Source organism: Sinohyriopsis cumingii, chromosome 9 (assembly GCF_028554795.1).
Source record: "Sinohyriopsis cumingii isolate HCF-2022 chromosome 9, ASM2855479v2, whole genome shotgun sequence".
In the NCBI taxonomy this organism is placed as follows: Eukaryota; Metazoa; Mollusca; class Bivalvia; order Unionida; family Unionidae; genus Sinohyriopsis; species Sinohyriopsis cumingii.
Window position 1 is genome coordinate 104,782,881 of NC_142969.1, and position 26,646 is coordinate 104,809,526.

General features: G+C 34.9%; 1 protein-coding gene across 1 annotated transcript in view; it reads right to left on the minus strand.

The window, feature by feature from the left end:
• The window catches only part of LOC149792389 (EGF-like domain-containing protein 2), a 110,429-nt gene that overhangs the window by 56,588 nt on the left and 27,195 nt on the right, over positions 1-26,646 (minus strand). The window contains exons 2-6 of the mRNA XM_089970971.1: positions 19,982-20,038; positions 19,430-19,573; positions 18,499-18,612; positions 2,080-2,279; positions 465-616 (exon numbers count right to left, since the gene is read on the minus strand). Coding sequence (XP_089827097.1) covers positions 465-616; positions 2,080-2,279; positions 18,499-18,612; positions 19,430-19,573; positions 19,982-20,036 — 665 coding nt within the window. The 5' untranslated portion in view covers positions 20,037-20,038. The remainder of the gene's footprint in view (positions 1-464; positions 617-2,079; positions 2,280-18,498; positions 18,613-19,429; positions 19,574-19,981; positions 20,039-26,646) is intronic.

Below are 26,646 nucleotides of genomic sequence, written 5' to 3' on the forward strand. Positions count from 1 at the left end.
AGTGGTCACTTTGTTTACAAAGTGGGGTATTGATGCAGCTGTTGACCATTATATTTATATATATATATATATATATATATATATATATATATATATATATATATATATATATATATATATATATATACACATGCATATACATACATATATATATATATATATATATATATATATATATATATATATATATATATATATATATATATATATATGGCTGCCTGTTGGTAACTTTCAAGGTTTACAGTTCACGAGTTCGTGTGCATGCGTGTGTGATATAATGACAAAAAGGGGGGGGGGGGGCGGGGAGAAGACTCAGAACTATATCAGGAACCAAAATGTCCAAAACCTCGATAAACATTACTGATTACAAGGTATGACAATACTTGACTGGCTATATGTTAGTTATTATGATTCATTCTACACACATATACAAGTGTGAGTGGGAATATATAACGTTTACTTACGCGATATCAACAGCCTGACCAACCAGGTCGCTGTACAAGGTAGATGCGTTGCCGCTCATTCTGCAATTTAAAGTGTGAATCTCGTCGACAGCTGATAGGTACATTTGGCTGTATTGGACCACTACCTTCACCTGGTACTCCGTATACCCTGCCTGTACAGACAAATATATAAAACGATATGGCAAATTTCATCGACAGCTGACATGTACATTTGACTGTATTGGACACTACCTTCACCTGGTACTCCGTATACCCTGCCTGTACAGACAAAAAATATAAAACGATATGGCAAATTTCATCGACAGCTGATAGGTACATTTGGCTGTATTCGACCACTACGTTCACCTGGTACTCTGTATACCCTGCCTGTACAGATAAACATATACGATATGGTAAATTTCATCGACACCTGACAGGTACATTTGGCTGTATTCGACCACTACCTTCACCTGGTACTCTGTATACCCTGCCTGTATTGCAAAAATAAAATACGATATGGTAACCTATGGCGCGATGTGATATGGTGCAGTGCGTAATGTATGCTATGACATCACTGAGACATAAAATTTGACACAAATTTGCAGCACGTGCAACTAATTAAAGACATAAACAGACATCGTTCAGGCCAATCTAAATCCTTTAGGGGTATCATGATGCATGAGAAAGAAAGACACGCTCAAAGGATTGTGCAAGAATTTTAGAATATAGAACTAACAGACGAAACATAAATTACAACTCTTTAAACATGAGTTAAATGTTATGTGTATATGCAAGTCAATGTTTCGGTATGGGAGTGTGTTTATATATATATATATATATATATATATATATATATATATATATATATATATATATATATATATATATATATATATATATATATATATGGTATTTACTCTCTCGAGTGTGTTTATATATATATATATATATATATGGTATTTACTCTATCGAGTGTTTATATATATATATATATATATATATATATATATATATATATATATATATATATATATATATATATATATATATATAGTATTTACTCTCTGATATTAAAGTTGACTGAGTTGTTCTGGCATGCAGCCGATGGACTCTAGACTCTACAGTCAGCCTCTATTTCACCTGCGATATCAGACACTGAACATATAATAATCCGTTACAAGTTCTTTTTCATTATCATCTATATTCCAGATCTCGCGTGATGGTATGCGTGAAAATTAAAATAAACTTCTCTTTTAACTTATTAATCGACTTCATCAAGAAATTTGTTTATGACGTGAATGAATATATTATGCTATTTGGACAACATCCTTATTGAAAATGCCTGGATGGTGTCATTAGAACTCGTGTCCTTATCAAGGCCTTGCTCTGCTTTACAACGATCTATACGGAAAACAATGTTTACTCATTTTCTGTGTTTGGTCTAAACAGCAATGCTAGAATGTCTCATGAATGTATATATGACTGTATTTCTGCAAAGTATTGTACGGGTGCATGAATAGAGAGGAAAAAATAAATAAATACGCAATATTTGTGTCAAGTTTAAATTAAATACAAGATTTAAATAAAATATAAATATGAGAAAGAGAGGGGGAGGGTTGCGTGTAAAGATCCGTACAGTGTCGTTGGTTGTAATGTTCACGTTAGCACCACATCCAGTGTTGTTCATTGGCAAGGAAATTGAAAATTTGGCCACGCTCCCTTCCATGACGGATTCAAATGTGCAGTTCTTCTGCAGGCCGTCTAAGTAGACGATCCCTTCGTACACAGCCGGAAATACCATAGTAACGTTCAGTGACCCAGAACACTTGACATCCACTGCGAGAACACAAAACATTTTGATTATATATCAGGGTTTTTTGTTATGACTTTTATGTTTCTATTGCAATGTAGAGTTGTTTCATCTTCGTCTTCAATACCCTTTCTTTGTGTAATTATAAAAGGCAACCTTTGAAGGAACAGCTTGATATTTATAGTAAATTTACCTGTGGTCTTTTTTTTAAAACCAATTCTACTCAACGTAAGAATAGATAATAAGAACAAATATGGCCCACCTTTCATGTCAATGACATTTATAATCTCAGTTAATTTAACAGAAGCTCATGAAAAATTCCTTTTTTGATATATTCAGATTTGTTTAATTGTGTTTTGGGGGCTTTTTCTTGTTGGTGTTTACAATTTGCTAAGTTGTGTTTTCTATTATTTTTGTCTGCTTTGTTTTGTTTTGGTTTGGTTTTCTTTTGTTTTTTTGGTTTTGCCGTTTTTGCTTGTTATGTCTGTCTGTTTGCTTGGGTTCATTTTGTTTTGTTTTTCTTGGGGTTGGGGAAGTTGTATGCTTTTGTTATTATTATTGCAGTAGTTTCAACAGCATCATTTGTAGGCTAAATACCCAACATGTGGAAAGGTTAATCTCGTTATGAATACAAAGTAATCTTGGAAAGGAAAAATAAAGTATATAGACTAGTCATATGTAGGTCTCATTGTCCTGTGTTTGTTAAATGCTAACTCGTAATCAGGACAATATTAAAGGCAACTGAAATAATATATATTTTTATTTATATCACCTCCACTAGTAGTATCAGCAAAGAAGAACAGTAAATGACTAGGCAGTGAAGTAACTTATCATTAGTAAAGAGAGATCCCACATTGATAATGCGAAGTATACAGAGGATCTAAAATGGCATGGCCTAATATTTAATTTATGTATTTAGTCGAGTACCAGCTTATCACAAAGTATGTTGTGTTTCTGTGGGGGGTGGGGTGATTTTGTTCCTGCATTTTTTCAAATTTTATTTTAATGAGTTTATTTCTGGCTCAGATGCTGCCATTTTCAATTGAACATTTCATCGTGAGAATGAGAATGAGAAGGATTTAACCCACTCGATGAAATTTATTAGTTATTCACTGGGAACCCACGTATTTTTACCATATGTTACAGACTGTCTAAATTATGTAACATAATTAAGTAGCAGAAGTCTACTGGCTATTTACTGATTATGTTCTATTGCGCTTTGGATACCTGCTCACAAAGCAAAAGTTCAATTTCAGATGGATATAGTAGTATTTTATATTTTCATTCGAACAATCTATCTGTTGCAAGAAAAGCGATGATTATCAACAAGTATATAGCCACAAGCGGTTTATCGATTTGCTGTTCCTTTCCATTAACGCTAAATACAATATTGAGTAAGTTTAATCACATTAACGCTAAATACAATATCGAATAAGTTTAATCACATTAACGCTAAATACAATATTGAGTAAGTTTAATCACATTAACGCTAATTATTATATGCTCATTTTTTCACCTTTAACTTTACATTGTCAGAATCGTTCAATATTACCCGATACTGAACGCGCGCGACAATGCACATATAGCATTCACGTAAATGAAGGAACTACTTTTATTGTAAACAAACAATGACGCAGACACCAGCACTTTTGATTTGTAAACAAATCATATACACTCGCTTAAGAGGCTCTTTACGTTGTGGTTATTTAAATTTGTTTCTGAATGAACTAAAACACGTTTCGTGGACTGCAAAAAAAGAGAACCCAGCTGTTTTGGCACATTCCGCGTTGATACAATGTTACGGATTTAGGCTAGCTACATTATATAAATGACGGACGATTATGTCCTTACAAATAACATACAAGTGACAAAGCATATACTGTCTTCTTTATCTTGTGATAAGAATGGCAAAATAAAATATACTTAGTTTTACATCCTGAATTTCCTCAAAATGTTTTTTCTTTATTCTGCAAATCCGAATTACATGAGCCATGTCATAGGTTTTCAATCTGGATTACACATTTCGAAAGTGTGCTGTAATTTCGATGATAAGTGCACTTGCATCCTCCTTACTGCGTTCAAAATGAAATACACATTAAATTCCATAACGTCTTTCTGAAAATTGCAATTGAAAGACTTCATATTTTCCCACGTTATGATTTCAAACATTCAATGACAGAAACAGAAACACATTTGCAGAGGTAAACAAGCTTCTCCCGCGCCACTTCAATCCGATGTATTTCATGTATAATTTGCACAGATGAATCCAATCCAAAATCACAAACTTTCGTCGAATCGAAACAAAATACCAAAATATATTCACTCTAGATCAAATGGAAAAGTCGTTGCAATGCGCATTCATTCACAATATGACTGCAAATTTCAATTTTAACTAGACACGCCGTTTTCTTTCGAAAGTTATGTCGACCGCGCGACTAAGTTCAAATTTATTTTTGCGGAGCTATGTGCGCATTAATAATGATGTCATTTTGTAATGTCAAATCTGAGCTTGTGTATTTAGTTTGGAATACTGCATTCATTCGTTTACGTTGTTTCTTGTAGTGTATATTGTTTATATAATTAAACCTTAGGTAGAATAAAAAATGAGCATATAATAAAAAGGTTACTGCATTTGTATGGGAAAATATGAATTCGTTTTGTCGGAAGGATATACTGTACTCACAAGTTCGTGCAGTATTCATTCCGAAAACTCGTTCATATTTTCCCATACAAATGCAGTAACCTATAAATACAATATTGAGTAAGTTTAATCACATTAACGCTAAATACAATATCGACTAAGTTTAATCACATTAATGCTAATTACAATATTGAGTAAGTTTAATCACATTAACGCTAATTACAATATCGAGTAAGTTTAATCACATTAAAGCTAATTACAAAATTGAGTAAGTTTAATCACATTAACGCATTAACGCTAATTACAATATCGAGTAACTTTAATCACATTAACGCTAATTACAATATCGAGTAAGTTTAATCACATTAACGCTAAATACAATATCGAGTAAGTTTAATCACATTAACGCTAATTACAATATCGAGTAAGTTTAATCACATTAACGCTAAATACAATATCGAGTAAGTTTAATCACATAACGCTAATTACAGTATTGAGTAAGTTTAATCACATTAACGCTAAATACAATATCGAGTAAGTTTAATCAAATTAACGCTAATTACAATATTGAGTAAGTTTAATCAAGGTGGAATTGACATGATTCAATTTTCTGAACATACATTTGGCGATAAATAATCATTGAATGGTGCTAAATTTGGATAAACAAATACAAATATGTGAGGAAAAAAAGAACGTGCATTTAATCTAATGTGGATCTAAAGATCGAATAAGAACCTTAAAATATAATGAGAACCTTAATATCTACTGAGAACCTTAAGACCGAATGACAACATTAAGATCTAACGAGGACCTTAAGATATAATGAGGACCTTAAGATTGAATGGGAACCTTAATATCGAATGAGAACATTAAGATCTAACGAGGACCTTAAGAAATAATGAGAACCTTAAGATCTAATGAGAACCATAAGATATAATGAGGACCGTAAGATCTAATGAGTACCTTAAGATCTAATGAGGACTTTAAGATCTAGTGAGGACCTTAAGATCTAATGAGAGCCTTAAGATCTAATGAGGACCTTAAGATCTAATGAGGACCTTAACATATAATGAGGACCTTAAGATCTAATGAAGACCGTAAGATCTAATGAGAACCTTAAGATATAATGAGGACCTTAAGATCTAATGAGAACCTTAAGGTATAATGAGAACCTTAAGATCTAATGAGGACCTTAAGATCTAATGAGGACCTTAAGATATAATGAGGACCTTAAGATCTAATGAGGACCGTAAGATCTAATGAGAACCTTAAGATATAATGAGGACCTTAAGATCTAATGAGAACCTTAAGGTATAATGAGAACCTTAAGGTATAATGAGAACCATAAGATATAATGAGGACCGTAAGATCTAATGAGTACCTTAAGATCTAATGAGGACTTTTAGATCTAGTGAGGACCTTAAGATTGAATGGGAACCTTAATCTCGAATGAGAACATTAAGATCTAACGAGGACCTTAAGATATAATGAGAACCTTAAGATCTAATGAGAACCATAAGATATAATGAGGACCGTAAGATCTAATGAGTACCTTAAGATCCAATGAGGACTTTAAGATCTAGTGATGACCTTAAGATCTAATGAGAACCTTAAGATCTAATGAGGACCTTAAGATCTAATGAGGACCTTAAGATATAATGAGGACCTTAAGATCTAATGAGGACCGTAAGATCTAATGAGAACCTTAAGATATAATGAGGACCTTAAGATCTAATGATAACCTTAAGGTATAATGAGAACCTTAAGATCTAATGAGGACCTTAAAATATAATGAGAACCTTAACATCTGATGAGAACATTAAGATCTAACGAGGACCGTAAGATGTAATGAGAACCTTAAGATATAATGAGGACCTTTAAGATCTAATGAGAACCTTAAGATCTAGTGAGGACCTTAAAATCTAATGAGAAACTTAAGATCTCATGAGGACCTTCAGTTCTAATGAAAACGTTAAGATATAATGAGGACCTTAAGATATAATGAGGACCTTCAGATATAATGAGGACCTTAGGATCTAATGAGGACCCTAAGATCTAATGAGAACCTTAAGATATAATGAGAATCTTAAGATCTAATGAGAACCTTAAGATTTCATGAGAACCTTAAGATCTAATAAGGACCTTAAGATCTAATGAGGACCTCAAGATATAATGAAGACCTCGAGATCTAATGAGGACCTTAAGATATAATGAGGACCTTAAAATATAATGAGAACACTAAGATCTAATGAGGACCTTAAGATCCAATGAAGACTTTAAGATCTAATGAGGACCTTAAGATATTATGAAAACCTTAAAATCTAATGAGGACTTTAAGATATAATGAGAGCCTTAAGATGTAAGGAGAACCTTAAGATCTAATGAGGACTTTAAGATCTAATGATGACCTTAAGATATAATGAGGACCTTAAGATGTAATGAGGACCTTAAGATCTAATGAGAACCTTAAGATCTAATGAGGACTTTAAGATCTAATGATGACCTTAAGATATAATGAGGACCTTAAGATGTAATGAGGACCTTAAGATCTAATGAGAACCTTAAGATCTAATGAGAACCTTAAGATCTAATGAGGACTTTAAGGTCTAGTGAGGACCTTAACATCTAATGAGAACCTTAAGATCTGATGACAACCTTAAGATCTAATGAGAACCTTAAGATCTGATGAGAACCTTAAGATCTAATGAGAACCTTCAGATATAATGAGAACCTTAAGATCTAATGAGGAGCTTAGGATACAATGTGAACCTTAAGATCAAATGAGAATCTTAAGATATAATGAGAACCTTTAGATCTATTGAGGACCTTAAAATATAATGAGAACCGTAAGATCTGATGAGAAACTTAAGATCTAATGAGGACCGTACGATCTAATGAGAACCTTAAGATCTAATGACACCTTTAAGATCTAATGAGAACCTTAAGATCTATTGAGGACCTTAAGATCTAATGAGAACCTTAAGATCTCATGAGGTCGTTCAGTTCTAATGAAAACCTTAAGATATAATGAGGACCTTAAGATATAATGAGGATCTTAAGATCTAATGAGAACTTAAGATATAATGAGGACCTTAAGATATAATGAGAACCTTAAGATATAATGAGGACCTTAAGATCTAATGAGAACCTAAGATATAATGAGGACCTTAAGATATAATGAGAACCTTAAGATATAATGAGGACCTTAAGATCTAATGAGAACCTTAGCATAGAATGGGGACCCTAAGATATAATGAAGACCTTAACATCGAATGAGGACGTTAAGGTCTAACGAGGACCTTGAGATATAATGAGGACCTTAAGATATAATGAGGACCTTCTCATATAATGAGAACCTTAAGATATAATGAGGATCTTAAGATATAATGAGAACCTTAAGATATAATGTGGACCTTAAGATATAATGAGAGCCTTAAGATATAATGAGGACCTTAAAATATAATGAGGACCTTAAGAAACAATGAGAACCTTAACATATAATGAGGACCGAAAACTCGAATGAGGACCTTAAGATCGAATGAGAATCTTAAGATCTAATGAGGACCTTAAGATATAACGAGAACCTTAAGATCTAATGAATACTTTAAGATCTAATGAGGACCTTAAGATAAAATGAGAACCTTAAGATCTAATGAGGACCTTAAGGTCTAACGAGGACCTTAAGATATAATGAGGACCTTAAGATATAATCAGGACCTTCAGATATAATGAGAACCTTAAGATCTAATGAGGACCTTGAGATATAATGTGAACCTTAAGATATAATGAGAACCTTAAGATATAATGAGGAGCTTCAGATCTAATGAGGACCTTAAGCTATAATGAGAACCTTAAGATCTAATGAGAACCTTAAGATATAATGAGGAACTTAAGATCTAATGAGAATCTTAAGATATAATAAGGACCGTAAAATATAATGAGGACCTTCAGATATAATGAGGACATTAAGATCCAATGATGACCTTCAGATATAATGAGGACCTTAAGATCTAATGAGGACCTTAAGATATAATGAGGACCTTCAGATATAATGAGAACCTTAAGATCTAATGAGGACCTTAACATGTAATGAGGACCTTTAGATCTAATGAGGACCTTAAAATATAATGAGAACCTTAAGATATAATGAGAACCTTAAGATATAATGAGGACCTTAACCTCTAATAAGGACCTTAAGATCTAATTAGGACCTTAAGCTCTAATGAGGACCTTAAGATATAATGAGGACTTAAGTTCTAACGAGGACCTTAATGCTTAACAAGGACCTTAAGATATAATGAGGACCTTAAGATCTAATGAGAACCTTAGATCTAATGAGGAGCTTAAGATATAATGAGAACCTTAAGAAATAATGAGGACCTTAAGATCGAATGATGACCTTAATATCTAATGAGGACCTTAAGATCTAATGAGGACCTTAAGATCTAATGATGACCTTAAGATCTAATGAGGACCTTAAGATCTAATGATGACCTTAAGATATAATGAGGACCTTAAGATATAATGAAGACCTTAAGAACATTTTAGCCACTGTCCGTGTCATTGAAACGAATGTATGTCCACTCCCTTGGTCGATATGTAGTTTATGTAGCTGGAGAAACAATATAACGGATGAGTTGTTACAGTTAATTAACAAACTTATTTATCTTGGAAAATTAATAAATCACAGCAATATAAAATAAAAAGATATATACCGCACAAGTTTCAATAGTTTCGTTTCGTGAAACTAAGAATGTGCACTTGCACATATCTTTTTTCAGACTGACATGGCTGGCGCAGCTATTATCAAATGTCGTCTGCTATATAATGCCAAACAAAAGTGCATAGCATGTGGGTAAAACACAAAACGTTATTTTTTCCTCTCTTTTTTTCACAGTGAAAATAAACAACGATGCTTGATATATTGCTAACGCATAAGTCGATCGTGTGGTTAGCGTGCCGGACTCGAGCGTGAAAGAGTGAGGCCTCATATCCTACAGTTGCATCAACTAGTATCAGCTACTGGTGTGTGTCCATGAGCAAGGCAATTTACTCTGTTTTAGGCACTAAATTACCCATTTTTTTGTATTACTGCGCATAAAATGCCAAACCAAACTCTCTTGGTATCGCGATGGAGTCTGATATTTTGCATTTATACGGTGCAGGATGTTCTTGGGAGTGAGATGAGGCGGTCTTTATTGGTCATAATTGAACATAACATCAGTGTCATTGAGGTAAGTAGCAGACCAAACACACACAGCAATGAAGAAAATCTATGCATCAGAAGTGGAATAAAAGGTTTGAAATGTTCGCACAAAATATCAAAGATATCAACATGAAATAGAAACTATTAAAACCTAAACATATGTGACAGATAAACCTTGCCAAGGAGTCACTACACGTTAGCAATTATTTCGGTAGGAAGTCATATAAAAGGAAATAAGAAAATTAAAGAGACATGCTAAACAATGAACATTTTCCTGATCGCAGCGCATACGTTGGATCGCTGACTGTTCGTATAGATATTGTGGCAAGCGTTGCACATGTAATTCTTGGTGTAATGTTTGTGATACATACACACACGTTCAGGATGTATTTGTATCCATTATTTGTACAAGAAAAGGGTCATAAGACAGCATGTGCCACTTTCTCCTTATGTCCACCGACTTGCCATTCACTCAAGGGTACACCATTCTGCTTATTCGAAGGTTTATGTGCAGAACAAGTGTAACAACTCTTATAATATTCGTCGGCATACCTTTCAATGAAGGCCTATACAAATTTATTTTTCTTTTCATTATTCCCGTATCATAGAGATGCTTGCTGTTGAAATTATTATTAGTGTCATTATTTTGGTATTCCTTCTGGTGATACTTTCAATCCTCGTTAATGAAGAAGAATTTATATCATATCAGCTGATTAAGTTCAGTAGTTACTTGGGTCAAAGTTTGAATTTGCTTTCTGATCCAGCTTGCATTATATCGCCACTAAATGCAAAGACTGATTCATTGCTCTTTCATGATCTTGAGTTAACAAGTGAAATCCATTTGTCATGAGGTTGGTAATTATCATGTCGTTGTTCATGCTTCTTTATGCTAAGTCTGATGTGAAATGTTCTTGCATCTCCAGCGAGGCATTCAATCTTTGTATAGAGTTTTTGATTGTTGGCTTCATTGTCCTACAACACATTGTACACCTCCACGTCAATACAGTTTGACTGCATGGACAACAGGATATTTGAAAATACGGCTGTGAAGGAGAGGCTATTCAAGTGGTAAATTTCTATGACGGAAGGTCGTCTAACTCCCCAGAATTCGCGTGATTTCTTACTACCTAAGATGCCAGGAACTAAATATTTAACATTAATATCTGCACGAAAATAAATCTCTGACCTCATGTAAATAGAGACTTCTCATCTTGTAGCAAACATTAAGCCTCATCCAATTACGGAGCACTGCTTCTTAACCCTGCATATGGCAAGTAAGCTGCTAATGGAACGTGCAGGAAGCAAAATATCGACATCTTGTTTGTCTTCTTCATTCTTTAGTGCATAATCTGTCGCTTAAAATGGACGGACACCTTTATCAACCATATTGCCTCTATTGAACCGAGTATAAAACTGTTTTACTTTACTCTGACCGACTACTTCACAGGACTACATAAAAGTTATTCCAAAATGGCTGACAAAAGAGCAGCGTAAAACATGCTTCATGCAAAGCTCCGCCAAAACACCGCAGATGTATCTACTTTCTGTTAGTAAACTGGAGCAATGCCTTGGGTAACAACTACAAACCCATGAAGGACCGCTGCGGTGGCCTAGCGGTTAGAGCATCCGCCTCGGCTGCGGGAGTTCGCGAGTTCAAACCTCGGTCGAGTCATACCAAAAACATAAAAAAATGGTACTAACAGCTGCCTTGCTAGGCGCTCAGCATTATGAGATTAGTGTTATGACTGGTCGGTCTGGTGTCAGGATAATATGGCTGGGTGGGACATGGTGTTATATGTCTGCGGCATGATGCCCAGTACTAGACATCACTATAAACTGCCACGCTGCATATATCGTAGCGATATGAATGAAAAATTGTTAAAGCTGCCTTAAAAATCCATATCACACACACACACACACACACACAAATCCATGAACATCTTGAGAGGTTAACGTAGGTTCCAGTCAACCCACTCGTGTTCAATCCAATCTGTTAAATCAATTATTGCTCTCTCACATCAGTTGAGAAACATTATGTGTAGTCATTCCGCCAACGTCCTTATTCGTTAAATATTGAAATATATGGCAAAGTTTCTAACATCAGCATAAAATGTAAGGAAACCTCTTCAGCAATATGTTATAAGTGTCATAAGTGTAACATTCAGAATAATTGAATTTTATGTCTAAATTAATACACGAATGCAATCATGTATGAAAGTGACTAAATCTGCGGAAAACAAGAGTCGTACAAAACGAGTGATTGTAGAATATATGGATGTAACTTCAGTAACTGTAAAACAGGGTGGGGCCCAGAAAATGACTTATAGATATGTGTATAATCAGGTTGGAGCCAGCAAATGGCTTAGAGATAAATGTGATTAATCAGGTTGGAGCCAACATATGGCTTAGATATAAGTGTGTGGGCAGGTTGGAGCCAGCAAGTGGCTTAGATATAAGTGTGTGGGCAGGTTGGAGCCAGCAAATGGCTTAGAGATAAGTGTGTGGGCAGGTTGGAGCCAGCAAATGGCTTAAAGATAAATGTATAGTCAGGTTGGAGCCAGTAAATGGCTTAGATATAAGTGTGTGGGCAGGTTGCAGCCAGCAAATGGCTTAGAGATAAATGTGTGGGCAGGTTGCAGCCAGCAAATGGCTTAGAGACAAATGTGTGGGCAGGTTGGAGTCAGCAAATGGCTTAGAGATAAATGCATAGTCAGGTTGGAGCCAGCAAATCGCTTAGAGATAAATGTATATCAGGTTGGAGCCAGCAAATGGCTTAGATATAAGTGTGTGGGCAGGTTGCAGCCAGCAAATGGCTTAGAGACAAATGTGTGGGCAGGTTGGAGCCAGCAAATGGCTTAGAGATAAATGCATAGTCAGGTTGGAGCCAGCAAATCGCTTAGAGATAAATGTATATCAGGTTGGAGCCAGCAAATGGCTTAGATATAAGTGTGTGGGCAGGTTGCAGCCAGCAAATGGCTTAGAGACAAATGTGTGGGCAGGTTGGAACCAGCAAATGGCTTAGAGATAAATGCATAGTCAGGTTGGAGCCAGCAAATCGCTTAGAGATAAATGTATATCAGGTTGGAGCCAGCAAATGGCTTAGATATAAGTGTGTGGGCAGGTTGGAGCCAGCAAATGGCTTAGAGACAAATGTGTGGGCAGGTTGGAGCCAGCAAATGGCTTAGAGATAAATGTGTGGGCAGGTTGGAGCCAGCAAATGGCTTAGAGACAAATGTGTGGGCAGGTTGGAGCCAGCAAATGGCTTAGAGATAAATGTATGGGCAGGTTGGAGCCAGCAAATGGCTCAGAGATAAATGTGTGGGCAGGCGAGTAAGCGTAAGAAGAGTGATGGCAGAGTCCAGCGAGTGGTTGAGAAATAATTCCAATGTTTACTCGTCTAGAACAAATTAACAAATCGGTGAGGGCTAAACAAGGTTATCGGTGTGGTTTCCATTGTTCTTTCGGTCAAGTTTGACATATATCAACTCCTCGCATAAACAACCAACCATTCCATACACCTCACACAGCTACACCCGTATACACCCAAGCAGGCTCATGACTTCGTATCAAAATGTACATCCCCTGGTAACTTCTCCACTCAGAAGTTCAAACATTGTAACGGCACAGTCACTCTTGCACTCTGACACTCAATTATGTAACCGAGTAAGATATAATGTCATGTATATTTAATTGAATTGTTTGTTTGTTAGGTTTTTATAATACAAATTTCTTTTATTTTTCATTGCATGCTATTCTCATGTAACATTGTATGCTGGACTTGACATTGTCCAAAACTGAGTTCATTTCTGCTTCACCTGGTTGCCCTTTTTTAATTTAATCCATTGTAAGCAACTAATTCATAGCTAAATTATTCTCTCTATGTATGGGCCTACTGTCCGGAGCTTTATTAACAGTAGAGGTAGATTTGTTGATCTAGATCAAAGTTTTTGGAGTTTCCTAGGTGAATTATATACAATCCATGTTATTGTTTTGCAAACATCATGATCATTCTAGAAGGTTATTTTCCATTACGTAATGTTGTTTTTTATATATAGAAAATGATAATTGTGACCTGAAGTCAAGTAGAGAACTATATAATCTTGTAACTGTGAGAACATGTTCAGTTCGTGTTTTAACATCTAGCACTTTCAAGTTGTATATTATATGTTGTGACCAGTCGTTTTGGGCTGGAACCTCTTTTGTTCAAATTATTGAATTCAAGCGATTTTTTCCTCTGGAAATACAAACGTGCTTTGATAAAATTCTTGTATAGAGACATTCACTGGAATTTATACTGAATTCAAACTTGGAATTATATTACTGTGATTCAACAAAGACTGTTGACACATCAACATTCCATAAGCTATAACAGACACGTGATCGCCTTCAGTTTTGGATTTCTTCGGGACTTGTACAGACTCGTAACAATATTGAAAACTTTACTAACTGTACCTTCACGTATTACTGCGGCCAGTCTCTGACAATGAATTTTCATAATCGGTTTGCCGTTCTTTATTCCAGCTGATGATCATGTGACTCAAGAGCAGTCCAGTTTATTAAATTGAACACGGTGTTAGTTGCCTTTGAAAGCTCGATGACGAGATAGCCCGAGGAATGTATACTTAACTGCAAAGCCTAATACAAATCATTGTAACCCTCATCAGCTTTTATTTTACCATTCTACTGGATCAATCATTTGTTCGAGCCACGGGTCGTCGATCCATTTAGTTCCACATCGGCGACGAAAGAAAAAGGCAGAAGACGTTTTCCTGGCGAGGATCGGAATATAGGTATTCTGGCGCAACGAGAAGATGATCGTGAAAGAAAAATCTTGCTAATTTAAATCAATTTGATATTGATGAAATCAGCTGACTTGATGGCAGAAGGTTAGTGTTTCCTCTCTTCTCCAAGTGTCTTAACACTCTAGTCACTGTAACTGAATGGTTCTAAAACCTTATTCCCTCTTAATGAAACTAAAGACTGAATGTTCACATTCACGAGCTCGTAATTTTACAACTGCATGTGTGCCTGCTTTTACATCGTGTTTGTTGATTGGTTCTTTTAATTCACGTTGGTGTGATTTATAATTGCGCATGTCTAAGCCGTAGATTGGTATATTGTACCATAAACACTTAATACACATAATTAGTGATACCCCTAATTACAAAACATTTATACTGAGAATATCCCAGGTACAATAATATTACTTGTATACTGAGAATAGCCCAGGTACAATTATATTACATGTATAATGAGAAATATCCCACGTACAATTATATTACATGTATACGGAGAATAGCCCAGGTACAATTATATTACATGTACAATGAGAAATATTCCAGGTACAATTATATTACATGTATAATGAGAATATCCCAGGTACAATTATATTAATTGCATGCTGAGAATATCCCAGGTACAGTTATATTCCTTGTATACTGAGAATAGCCCAAGTACAGTTATATTACATGTATAATGAGAATATCCCAGGTACAATTATATCACTTGTATAATGAGAATATCCCAAGTACAATTATATTACATATATAATGCGAATATCCCAGGTACAGTTATATTACTTGTATAATGAGAATATCCCAAGTACAATTATATTACATGTATAATGAGAATATCCCAGGTACAATTATATTACATGTATAATGAGAATATCCCAGGTACAATTATATCACTTGTATAATGAGAATATCCCAGGTACAATTATATTACATGTATAATGAGAATATCCCAGGTACAATTATATCACTTGTATAATGAGAATATCCCAGGTACAATTATATTACTTGTATAATGAGAATATCCCAGGTACAATTATATTACTTGCATACTGAGAATATCCCAGGTACAGTTATATTACTTGCATAATGAGAATATCCCAGGTACAATTATATTCCTTGTATACTGAGAATAGCCCAAGTACAGTTATATTGCATGTACTGAGAATAGTCCAGGTACAGTTATATTACTTGTATACTCAGAAAAGCCCAGGTACAATTATATTGTATACTGAGAATAGCCCAGGTACAATTATATTACTTGCATACTGAGAAAAGCCCAGGTACAATTATATTGTATACTGAGAATAGCCCAGGTACAATTATATTACTTGTATACTGAGAATAGCCCAGGTACAATTATATTACTTGTATACTGAGAATAGCCCAGGTACAATTATATTACTTGTATACTGAGAATAGCCAAGGTACAGTTATATTACTTGTATAATGAGAATATCCCAGGTACAATTATATTACTTGTATAATGAGAATATCCCAGGTACAATTATATTACTTGTATAATGAGAATAGCCCAGGTACAATTATATCACTTGCATGCTGAAAATAGCCCAGGTACAATTATATCACTTGTATGCTGAGAATAGCCCAGGTTCAATTATATCACTTGCATGCTGAGAATAGCCCAGGTACAATTTATATCACTTGTATGCTGAGAATAGCCCAGGTTCAATTATATCACTTGCATGCTGAGAATAGCCCAGGTACAATTATATCACTTGCATGCTGAGAATAGCCCAGGTACAATTATATCACTTGCATTGTGAGAATAGCCCAGGTACAATAATATCACTTGGATACTGAGAATATCCCAAGTACAATTATATTACTTGTATAATGAGAAAAGCCCAGGTGCAATTATATTGTATACTGAAAATAGCCCAGGTACAATTATATTACTTGTATACTGAGAATAGCCCAGGTACAATTATATTACTTGTATACTGAGAATATCGCAGATACAATTATATTACTTGTATACGGAGAATAGCCCAGGTACAATTATATCACTTGCATTGTGAGAATAGCCCAGGTACAATTATATCACTTGCATGCTGAGAATAGCCCAGGTACAATTATATCACTTGCATCCTGAAAATAGCCCAGGTACAATTATATCACTTGCATGCTGAGAATAGCCCAGGTACAATTATATCACTTGCATTGTGAGAATAGCCCAGGTACAATTATATCACTTGCATGCTGAGAATAGCCCAGGTACAATTGTATCACTTGCATGCTGAGAATAGCCCAGGTACAATTATATCACTTGCATCCTGAAAATAGCCCAGGTACAATTATATCACTTGCATGCTGAGAATAGCCCAGGTACAATTATATCACTTGCATTGTGAGAATAGCCCAGGTACAATTATATCACTTGCATGCTGAGAATAGCCCAGGTACAATTATATCATTTGCATACTGAGAATAGCCCAGGTACAATTATATCACTTGGATACTGAGAATAGTCCAGGTACAATTTATATCACTTGGATACTGAGAATATCCCAAGTACAATTATATTACTTGTATGCTGAGAATATCCAAGGTACAATTATATTACTTGTATACTGAGAAAAGCCCAGGTACAGTTATATTGTATACTGAGAATAGCCCAGGTACAATTATATTACTTGTATACTGAGAATAGCCCAGGTACAATTATATCACTTGTATACTGAGAATATCCCAGGTACAATTATTTTACTTGTATACTTTACTTGTATACTGAGAATAGCCCAGGTACAATTATATCACTTGTATACTGAGAATATCCCAGGTACAATTATTTACTTGTATACTGAGAATAGCCCAGGTACAATTATATTACTTGTATACTGAGAATAGCCCAGGTACAATTCTATTACTTGTATACTGAGAATAGCCCAGGTACAGTTATATTGTATACTGAGAATAGCCCAGGTACAATTATATTACTTGTATACTGAGAATAGCCCAGGTACAATTATATCACTTGTATACTGAGAATATCCCAGGTACAATTATTTTACTTGTATACTTTACTTGTATACTGAGAATAGCCCAGGTACAATTATATCACTTGTATACTGAGAATATCCCAGGTACAATTATTTACTTGTATACTGAGAATAGCCCAGGTACAATTATATTACTTGTATACTGAGAATAGCCCAGGTACAATTCTATTACTTGTATACTGAGAATAGCCCAGGTACAATTATATTACTTGTATACTGAGAATAGCCAAGGTACAATTATATTACTTGTATAATGAGAATAGCCCAGGTACAATTATATTACTTGTATAAATGGGGTGGGGAGCGCAATGTATGAGACTAATCCATCCTGCCATAAACCATACGAGCACGGCTCAATAAAGCGACTGTACCTACTAAATGGCTAATTTGCTCAGTTTGAAAAACATCTACCCGGTACCGATTCCCAATAATCAAACAACAATCACTAAAATATATCAAACCTATCGACGGAAACAAATATAGAGACAACACACCTTGTGGGTTTTTATTAAGCTTAAGTTTCCAAACACGGTTGCAAGTGTATGTATAAAAATTACAAAAGAATGTAATTTTTAGACTTACCAATATCTAGTTCACATTTATCCCCATAATAACCGTACGGGCACGAGCAGTTGTTGTTTGATCCATAGCATGTACCGTTATGTTGACATTGGTTGTTGTTTGAACAAATGTCACCTGAAATGGACCAATAAATTGCAATAAGAATTGCAAGATAGTATAATCTAATATCATATTATATCAAGCATATAATATAAAATATTGTCAGTGCTATATTTTAATGCATCTTTATCCAATTCCGTTTTGTAATATATACTAGCTTTAACAGAGTCATGTAAACAGTAGTCACTGTTGGAGAGGTTGAGGGTCTGTTGGTTGCTGTTACTTTTTACGTTTTTAATGTATTCTTTTTCATAGAAAGCCTGATTCCCTAAACCCAGTTTTGATCATTCAAACGAGTGTTACGCGCCAAAGCTAAGTATTATTGAATACCCTACATTTATATACATTTCATGTCGCCTCTAAACAACAACTAAATGGGGAAAATACTATCTGCTTCGCAGTGCTATGTCGACTGCAATAAGCAATAGCAGCACACAGACTGTTATTTAAACGGGATACTACTCCAAATTTAGTGTAATTACCGAAACAAACTATAGTCTTTTCATTTGTCGCTGCAGTGGTTTCTTCAGTCGTCGCTTCTGAGACAAACAATGTCAGTCCAAATATGTATTGTCAAAAAGTGTACTGTTTCCTCTCTTCCAACACCACTATTGGATTACTGAAATATTTATGCACATCCATCCATCCATCCATCCATCCATGCATAAATAAATTCGCTTGTGTCATAAGCATCACTTCAAATTATTTTTACATGCTTTTTAAAATATAAAATAATCGAAATAAATTTAATTATGTTTTGCATGACGAGACGTCTGAAGGTTATGAAGATGTCACGAAGCCCAAGATTTCATTTAAAAAACTTTAATTTTACCTGTTTTAACACTGCATGTTACCCCTTGATACCCATTGGAACATACACATTGCTTGAATGTCGGTGAGTCCTCGACGTGATCGCAGGTTCCGTTATTTGTACAGTCATTCAGACGTCTGCAATCGTAAGTGTATTGTGCCGTTACTGAAATGAAATGATAAACATCATCAACATTTTTATCGTCATCATCATCTCTCTCTCTCTCTCTCTCTCTCTCTATCTCTCTCTCTCTCTCTCTGCAAGCATTTTAGTGTTGATAGATGTAGGAATTAATAAATCAAAATAATAATTGAAACGGTTCTCTTTGACTTGATAGGTCCTATAAATAAATCAAAATAATAACTGAAACGGTTCTATTTGACTTGATAGGTCCTATAAATAAATCAAAATAATAATTGAAACGGTTCTCTTTGACTTGATAGGTCCTATAAATAAATCAAAATAATAATTGAAACGGTTCTATTTGACTTGATAGGTCCTATAAATAAATCAAAATAATAATTGAAACGGTTCTATTTTGACTTGATAGGTCCTATAAATAAAGTTACTTACACAATCCAGTGTAACTTAAAAGAAGGACAGACACGAAAATACATCGCACAGACATATCTGAAAGTCAGAATCAAACATGAAAGTGAGGAAAAGGTAAGAAACATTTTATGTTATAAAATTTTATGCTATTTAAATCTTTAATGCTGGCATATATCTACCTCTGGGATATATCTTATTACTTATTACCTTTTGATATATTTAGGCATAACATGTGATATATTATCATAAAAAGTAAGACTATTAACATATCATACGATACATATAGCATCACTATTAAAATATCATATGGCATATACAGGATTACTATTAATATATCATTACTAAAATATCATATGGCATATATGGGATTACTATTAATATATCATATGACATATATAGCATTACTGATAACATATCATATGGCATATACAATATTACTGATAACATATTATATGGTATATATATAGGATTACTATTAACATATCATATGGTACATATAGCATTAGTATTAACATATCATATGGCACATATAGCATTAATATTAACATATCACATGGCGTATATATATATATATATATATATATATATATATATAAGTAGGCTTCACTGAAATGCATATCGCTTTATTGCATATATCGCTTAAGTGCATAGCGAATGTATGGTCCCGTTTTTCATTGTAAATATACATGAATTAAGCTTAAATACATGCTCCGTTTATATGACATAGAGCATTACTGATAACATATCATTTGGCATATATGGCATGACTATTAACATATCATTGATCATATTCATATATATATATATATATATATATATATATATATATATATATAGTCAACTCCGCTTATATGAATAGCCTCGGGACCGGACACAAGCTATGCATATAAACGGAGCATGTATTTAAGCTTAATTCATGTATATTTACAATGAAAAACGGGACCATACATTCGCTATGCACTTAAGCGATATATGCAATAAAGCGATATGCATTTCAGTGAAGCCTACTTTATATATATATATATATATATATATATATATATATATATATATATATATATATATACATACAGCGAATAACAGTTCTTTTATATGCACTACAAGGAATAATGGTTGCCGGTGAATTGAAAAGTCTGACATAAACGAGTTTGTTTGTCTGGTTTTATGGTTTTTATTGTTATTGTTTATATTTTGTCCACATGCTATCGAATTTTGTTTAGTCATTGTATAACAAAAAACAAATTTCAAAATAGAGAGAAACAACAAATCAAAAGAAAACCAAACAATATAACGTTGAACTTGCAAGTTGTACATGATTGTGGATCTAATAAAAAAGCTCTTTCACAATTGTGGATATGGCACTTCATTGGTTTGAATTGCAATGACAAAATGGCAGTCTAGAGGGATCTGAGGCACAAATATGGAACAGGTACTATGGGGTTCAAACTGTTAGAAACTGATACAAACCAATTGTCGAAAACATGCAATGTTTCAAGAAAAATTAAAACAAAATATTGGTCGACGTTTTTTAATTTAATGAGCTAAACTCGCTTTAAGGTTTTCTGTCTGGTGGCCTTAGATTTTGTTTTTCTTGGGTTATCATGTTAAAGGCCTGGTGGCCTTAGATTTTGTTTTACTCGGGTTATGATGTTAAAGGAAGTTACATAAGGACAAAACACCACAGTGAACATGACTTGGTCTGGTAATCGGACATGGCACTCCTGTTTAGGAAACATTTTATGAAATCTGTATTGTAGTATGCTAAAGTTACCAGTCAAAGTCTGCCAGGTTCTAAAAGTTACTTCTGATCACTTGATTCAATCCTTAGAAAGGATGGTAAAGTTCTGATCTCACAAACGCAATCTCTGCAAAATGCATTTCAAGACATTTAAACTCGAGAGTTACGTGTAAGTTGGTGATTTGCCTACAGACAGTGCTATAAAGTATTGCCTACAGACAGTGCTATAAAGTATTGCCACTTAATTGACTTGCAGTGTCAGGGTGTACTACCTTGTATTTGACTTGCAAACAGCCTTATAGTGTACGGCCTCGTATTTCACTTGCAAATATCGTTATAGTGTACTGCCTCGTATTTCACTTGCTAAAATCCTTTACAGTGTACTGCCTCGTACTTAACTTGCAGAGTTATTGTGTACTGCCTCGTATTTGACTTTCAAACAGCCTTATAGTGTAGTGCCTCGTATTTGACTTGCAAACAGCCTTAGTGTAATGCCTCGTATTGAACTTGCAAGCAGCCGTATAGTGTACTGCCTCGTATTTGACTTGCAAACAGTCTTATAGTGTACTGCCTCGTATTTAACTTGCAAACAGCCTTATAGTGTACTGCCTCGTTTCTGACTTGCTAACTTCCTTACAGTGTACATCTTCGTATTTAACTTGCAAACAGCCTTATAGTGTACGGCCTCGTATTTCACTTGCAAATACCGTTATAGTGTACTGCCTCGTATTTCACTTGCTAAAATCCTTTACAGTGTACTGCCTCGTATTTAACTTGCAGAGTTATTGTGTACTGCCTCGTATTTGACTTTCAAACAGCCTTATAGTGTAGTGCCTCGTATTTGACTTGCAAACAGCCTTAGTGTAATGCCTCGTATTGAACTTGCAAGCAGCCGTATAGTGTACTGCCTCGTATTTGACTTGCAAACAGTCTTATAGTGTACTGCCTCGTATTTAACTTGCAAACAGCCTTATAGTGTACTGCCTCGTTTCTGACTTGCTAACATCCTTACAGTGTACATCTTCGTATTTAACTTGCAAACAGCCTTATAGTGTATTGCCTCGTATTTGAGTTTCAAACAGCCTTATAGTGTACTGCCTCGTCTTTGACTTGTAAACAGCCTTATAGTGTAATGTCTCGTTTTTAACTTGCAAACCTCCTTACAGTGTACTGCCTCGTATTTAACTTGCAAACAGCCGTATAGTGTACTGCCTTGTATTTGACTTTCAAACAGCCTTATAGTGTACTGCCACGTATTTGACTTGCAAACAGCCGTATAGTGTACTGCCTCGTATTTAACTTGCAAACAGCCTTATAGCGTTCTGTCTCGTATTTAGCTTGCAAATATCCTTACAGTGTACTGCCTCGTATTTAACTTGCAAACAGCCTTATAGTGTACTGCCTCGTATTTAACTTGCAAACGGCCGTATAATGTACCGCCTCGTATTTGACTTTCAAACAGCCTTATGGTGTATTGCCTCGTATTTGACTTTCAAACAGCCTTATAGTGTACTGCCTCGTCTTCGACTTGTAAACAGCCTTATAGTGTAATGTCTCGTTTTTAACTTGCAAACATCCTTACAGTGTACTGCCTCGTATTTAACTTGCAAACAGCCTTATAGTGTATTGCCTCGTATTTGACTTTCAAACAGTCTTATAGTGTACTGCCTCGTCTTTGACTTTTAAACAGCCTTATAGTGCAATGTCTCGTTTTTAACTTGCAAACATCCTTACAGTGTACTGCCTCGTATTTAACTTGCAAACAGCCGTATAGTGTACTGCCTCGTATTTGACTTTCAAACAGCCTTATAGTGTACTGCCACGTATTTGACTTCCAAACAGCCGTATAGTGTACTGCCTCATATTTAACTTGCAAACAACCTTATAGCGTTCTGTCTCGTATTTAACTTGCAAATATCCTTACAGTGTACTGCCTCGTATTTAACTTGCAAACAGCCGTATCGTGTACTGCCTCGTATTTGACTTCCAAACGTCCTTACAGTGTACTGCCTCGTATTTAACTTGCAAACGGCCGTATAATGTACCGCCTCGTATTTGAGTTTCAAACAGCCTTATAGTGTACTGCCTCGTCTTTGACTTGTAAACAGCCTTATAGTGTAATGTCTCGTTTTTAACTTGCAAACATCCTTACAGTGTACTGCCTCGCATTTAACTTGCAAACAGCCTTATAGTGTACTGCCACGTATTTGACTTCCAAACAGCCGTATAGTGTACTGCCTCGTATTTAACTTGCAAACAGCCTTATAGTGTTCTGTCTCGTATTTAACTTGCAAATATCCTTACAGTGTACTGCCTCGTATTTAACTTGCAAACAGCCGTATAGTGTACTGCCTCGTATTTGACTTCCAAACGTCCTTACAGTGTACTGCCTCGTATTTAACTTGCAAACGGCCGTATAATGTACAGCCTCGTATTTGAGTTTCAAACAGCCTTATAGTGTACTGCCTCGTCTTTGACTTGTAAACAGCCTTATAGTGTAATGTCTCGTTTTTAACTTGCAAACATCCTTACAGTGTACTGCCTCGTATTTAACTTGCAAACAGCCGTATAGTGTACTGCCTCGTATTTGACTTTCAAACAGCCTTATAGTGTACTGCCACGTATTTGACTTGCAAACAGCCGTATAGTGTACTGCCTCGTCTTTAACTTGCAAACAGCCTTATAGCGTTCTGTCTCGTATTTAACTTGCAAATATCCTTACAGTGTACTGCCTCGTATTTAACTTGCAAACAACCGTATAGTGTACTGCCTCGTATTTGACTTTCAAACAGCCTTATAGTGTATTGCCTCGTATCTAACTTGCAAACAGCCTTATAGTGTACTGCCTCGTATTTGACTTGCAAACAGCCTTATGGTGTAATGCCTCGTATTTGAATTGTGAACAGCCCAATGTGTAATGCCTAGTATTTAACTTGCAAACAGCCTTATAGTGTACTGCCTCATATTTGACTTGTAAATAGCCCTATGGTGTAATGCCTCGTATTTAACTTGCAAACAGCGTTATAGTGTACTGCCTCGTATTTGACTTGCAATGTCATGGTGTATTACCCCGTATTTGACTTGCAAACAGTATTACAGTGTTCTGTAAAGCATTTGAAATGCAAACAATGTTACAGTGTACTACCTTGAATTTGACTTGCTAAAAGTAGTATTGTGTACTGCCACGTATTTAACTTACTTGCAGTGTTATAGTATAGTGCCACGTAATTGACTTAATACAATGTACTGCGTCCTATTTGACTTGAAATGCTTTAACGAATAATCGTAATATTGATGACGTTGTGACTTTTGTCATCGCTGCCAGAAAGGTGTTATATCCGCCATCTGCTTCACGTTCATATTTCACATTTTGTCAACTCATCAAGGTTAACAAGTCCGATTGCTACATGTAGCCATTCTAATAACAACCGGCCTATTAAGACCATTTACCCAGGGCTTCATATCGTTCTATTTTTGGAGTAAAGAACAATATCACAGTTTATCTCATTTAAAATTAAATATATACCAAATCTTTTATTAGATTATTCTATTAAAGTAAAATTATAATCAGAGTCACTGTTAGAGACAGGCACAATTCAAATTGCTTGAAACTTAGGTCATTCATTCTTCACAAAGGTATGTATTGCCGTATTCATATATTTATTCTATAACTATAACATTTATGCTTACAAATAAGCCAGATCTTTACCGTCAAATCCCAAAGCAGGATAAAACACTGTTGCTTTCTGATTCTCAATTGCCATACTCTCAAAGGAGACCGGAACTACTCTAGGTTTCTTGGTTGCAACTGATCAAACGTGAATAACTACGCCGTAGCCTCAGTTGTCATACAAATGGAAATGAGTGGTGTTCTTTTAACAAATTTGTGCCATTAAGTTCGAACAATCTGTCCAATCTCGCTGTAAATAACTGTCGAAATGATGCTGTCATTCCCATGTCAATTTCCCGTGGTCAGTAAATTTGATTAAATGTTGACAGATGTAAAACGCTCTGGCGGAAAGAATAAATTTTCGAGGTCTTAAGTCTTTAAGCAACTGAACCTACAAAATGTACTATGGCTGTATAGTAGTAGAACGCTGAGCGGAGAAACGTACAACTAACTGACAAGACGGTGATGTATGATACGACACAGGACAACTATAAAAATGTCGTGCTTTTAAAGTTTCGTAATATCTAACTGACATTTTAAAAAATAATCTCTTAAAATATGATCACTATCTTACTCTGGCATGGTTGATTGTTACTTACATCATCATCATCATCATCTTTATTTCCTTCCATGGAAGATTACATGATATAAGAATAAATCATCTGAATACAATCAATAAATATTAAAAATAAATAAAAAAATAAAAAAATTATATATTAGAATACAAATTCTTACACAATATCAGTCAACAAAGTGTTCGTCAACTGCATAAGTTGCAAGTTTCAGTACCTTATTTACAGAAGATAGCTGCACACTGCATGACAAGGTATGCTGCATACAGGACGAGTAGCTTGGAGTTTTCTTTGTCGATTACTCCTGATGGTAACCTTTTACCTAAAAGATATTGTAGTTGCAGCTCATCTTCTGCATTAAATAACGTAATGTGCAGGCTCAGGGGAAATTTATCAGTAAGGAAATCCCAGAAAGAATTTCTAAAGTTCGACATATAAGGACAACTAACACAACAATGAAGTATCAAGTCTGTATAAACATTCCCACATCTAATACACATATCAAGCTGTGTTTGTGGAACAGCAGCCCATAGTTTAGCTACATATGCAAATACCTTAGTGTGTTGTCTGGTTTTAGCCGACAGCCACACTGAGGCAGGTCGTAAGTATTCGTGTATCGAAGAGAATCTATCAAAATCTGCTTGATTAGACATACGAACTCTCCAGAGGCTATTTTCAAGACCAATAATTTTTGACCTTGCAATTT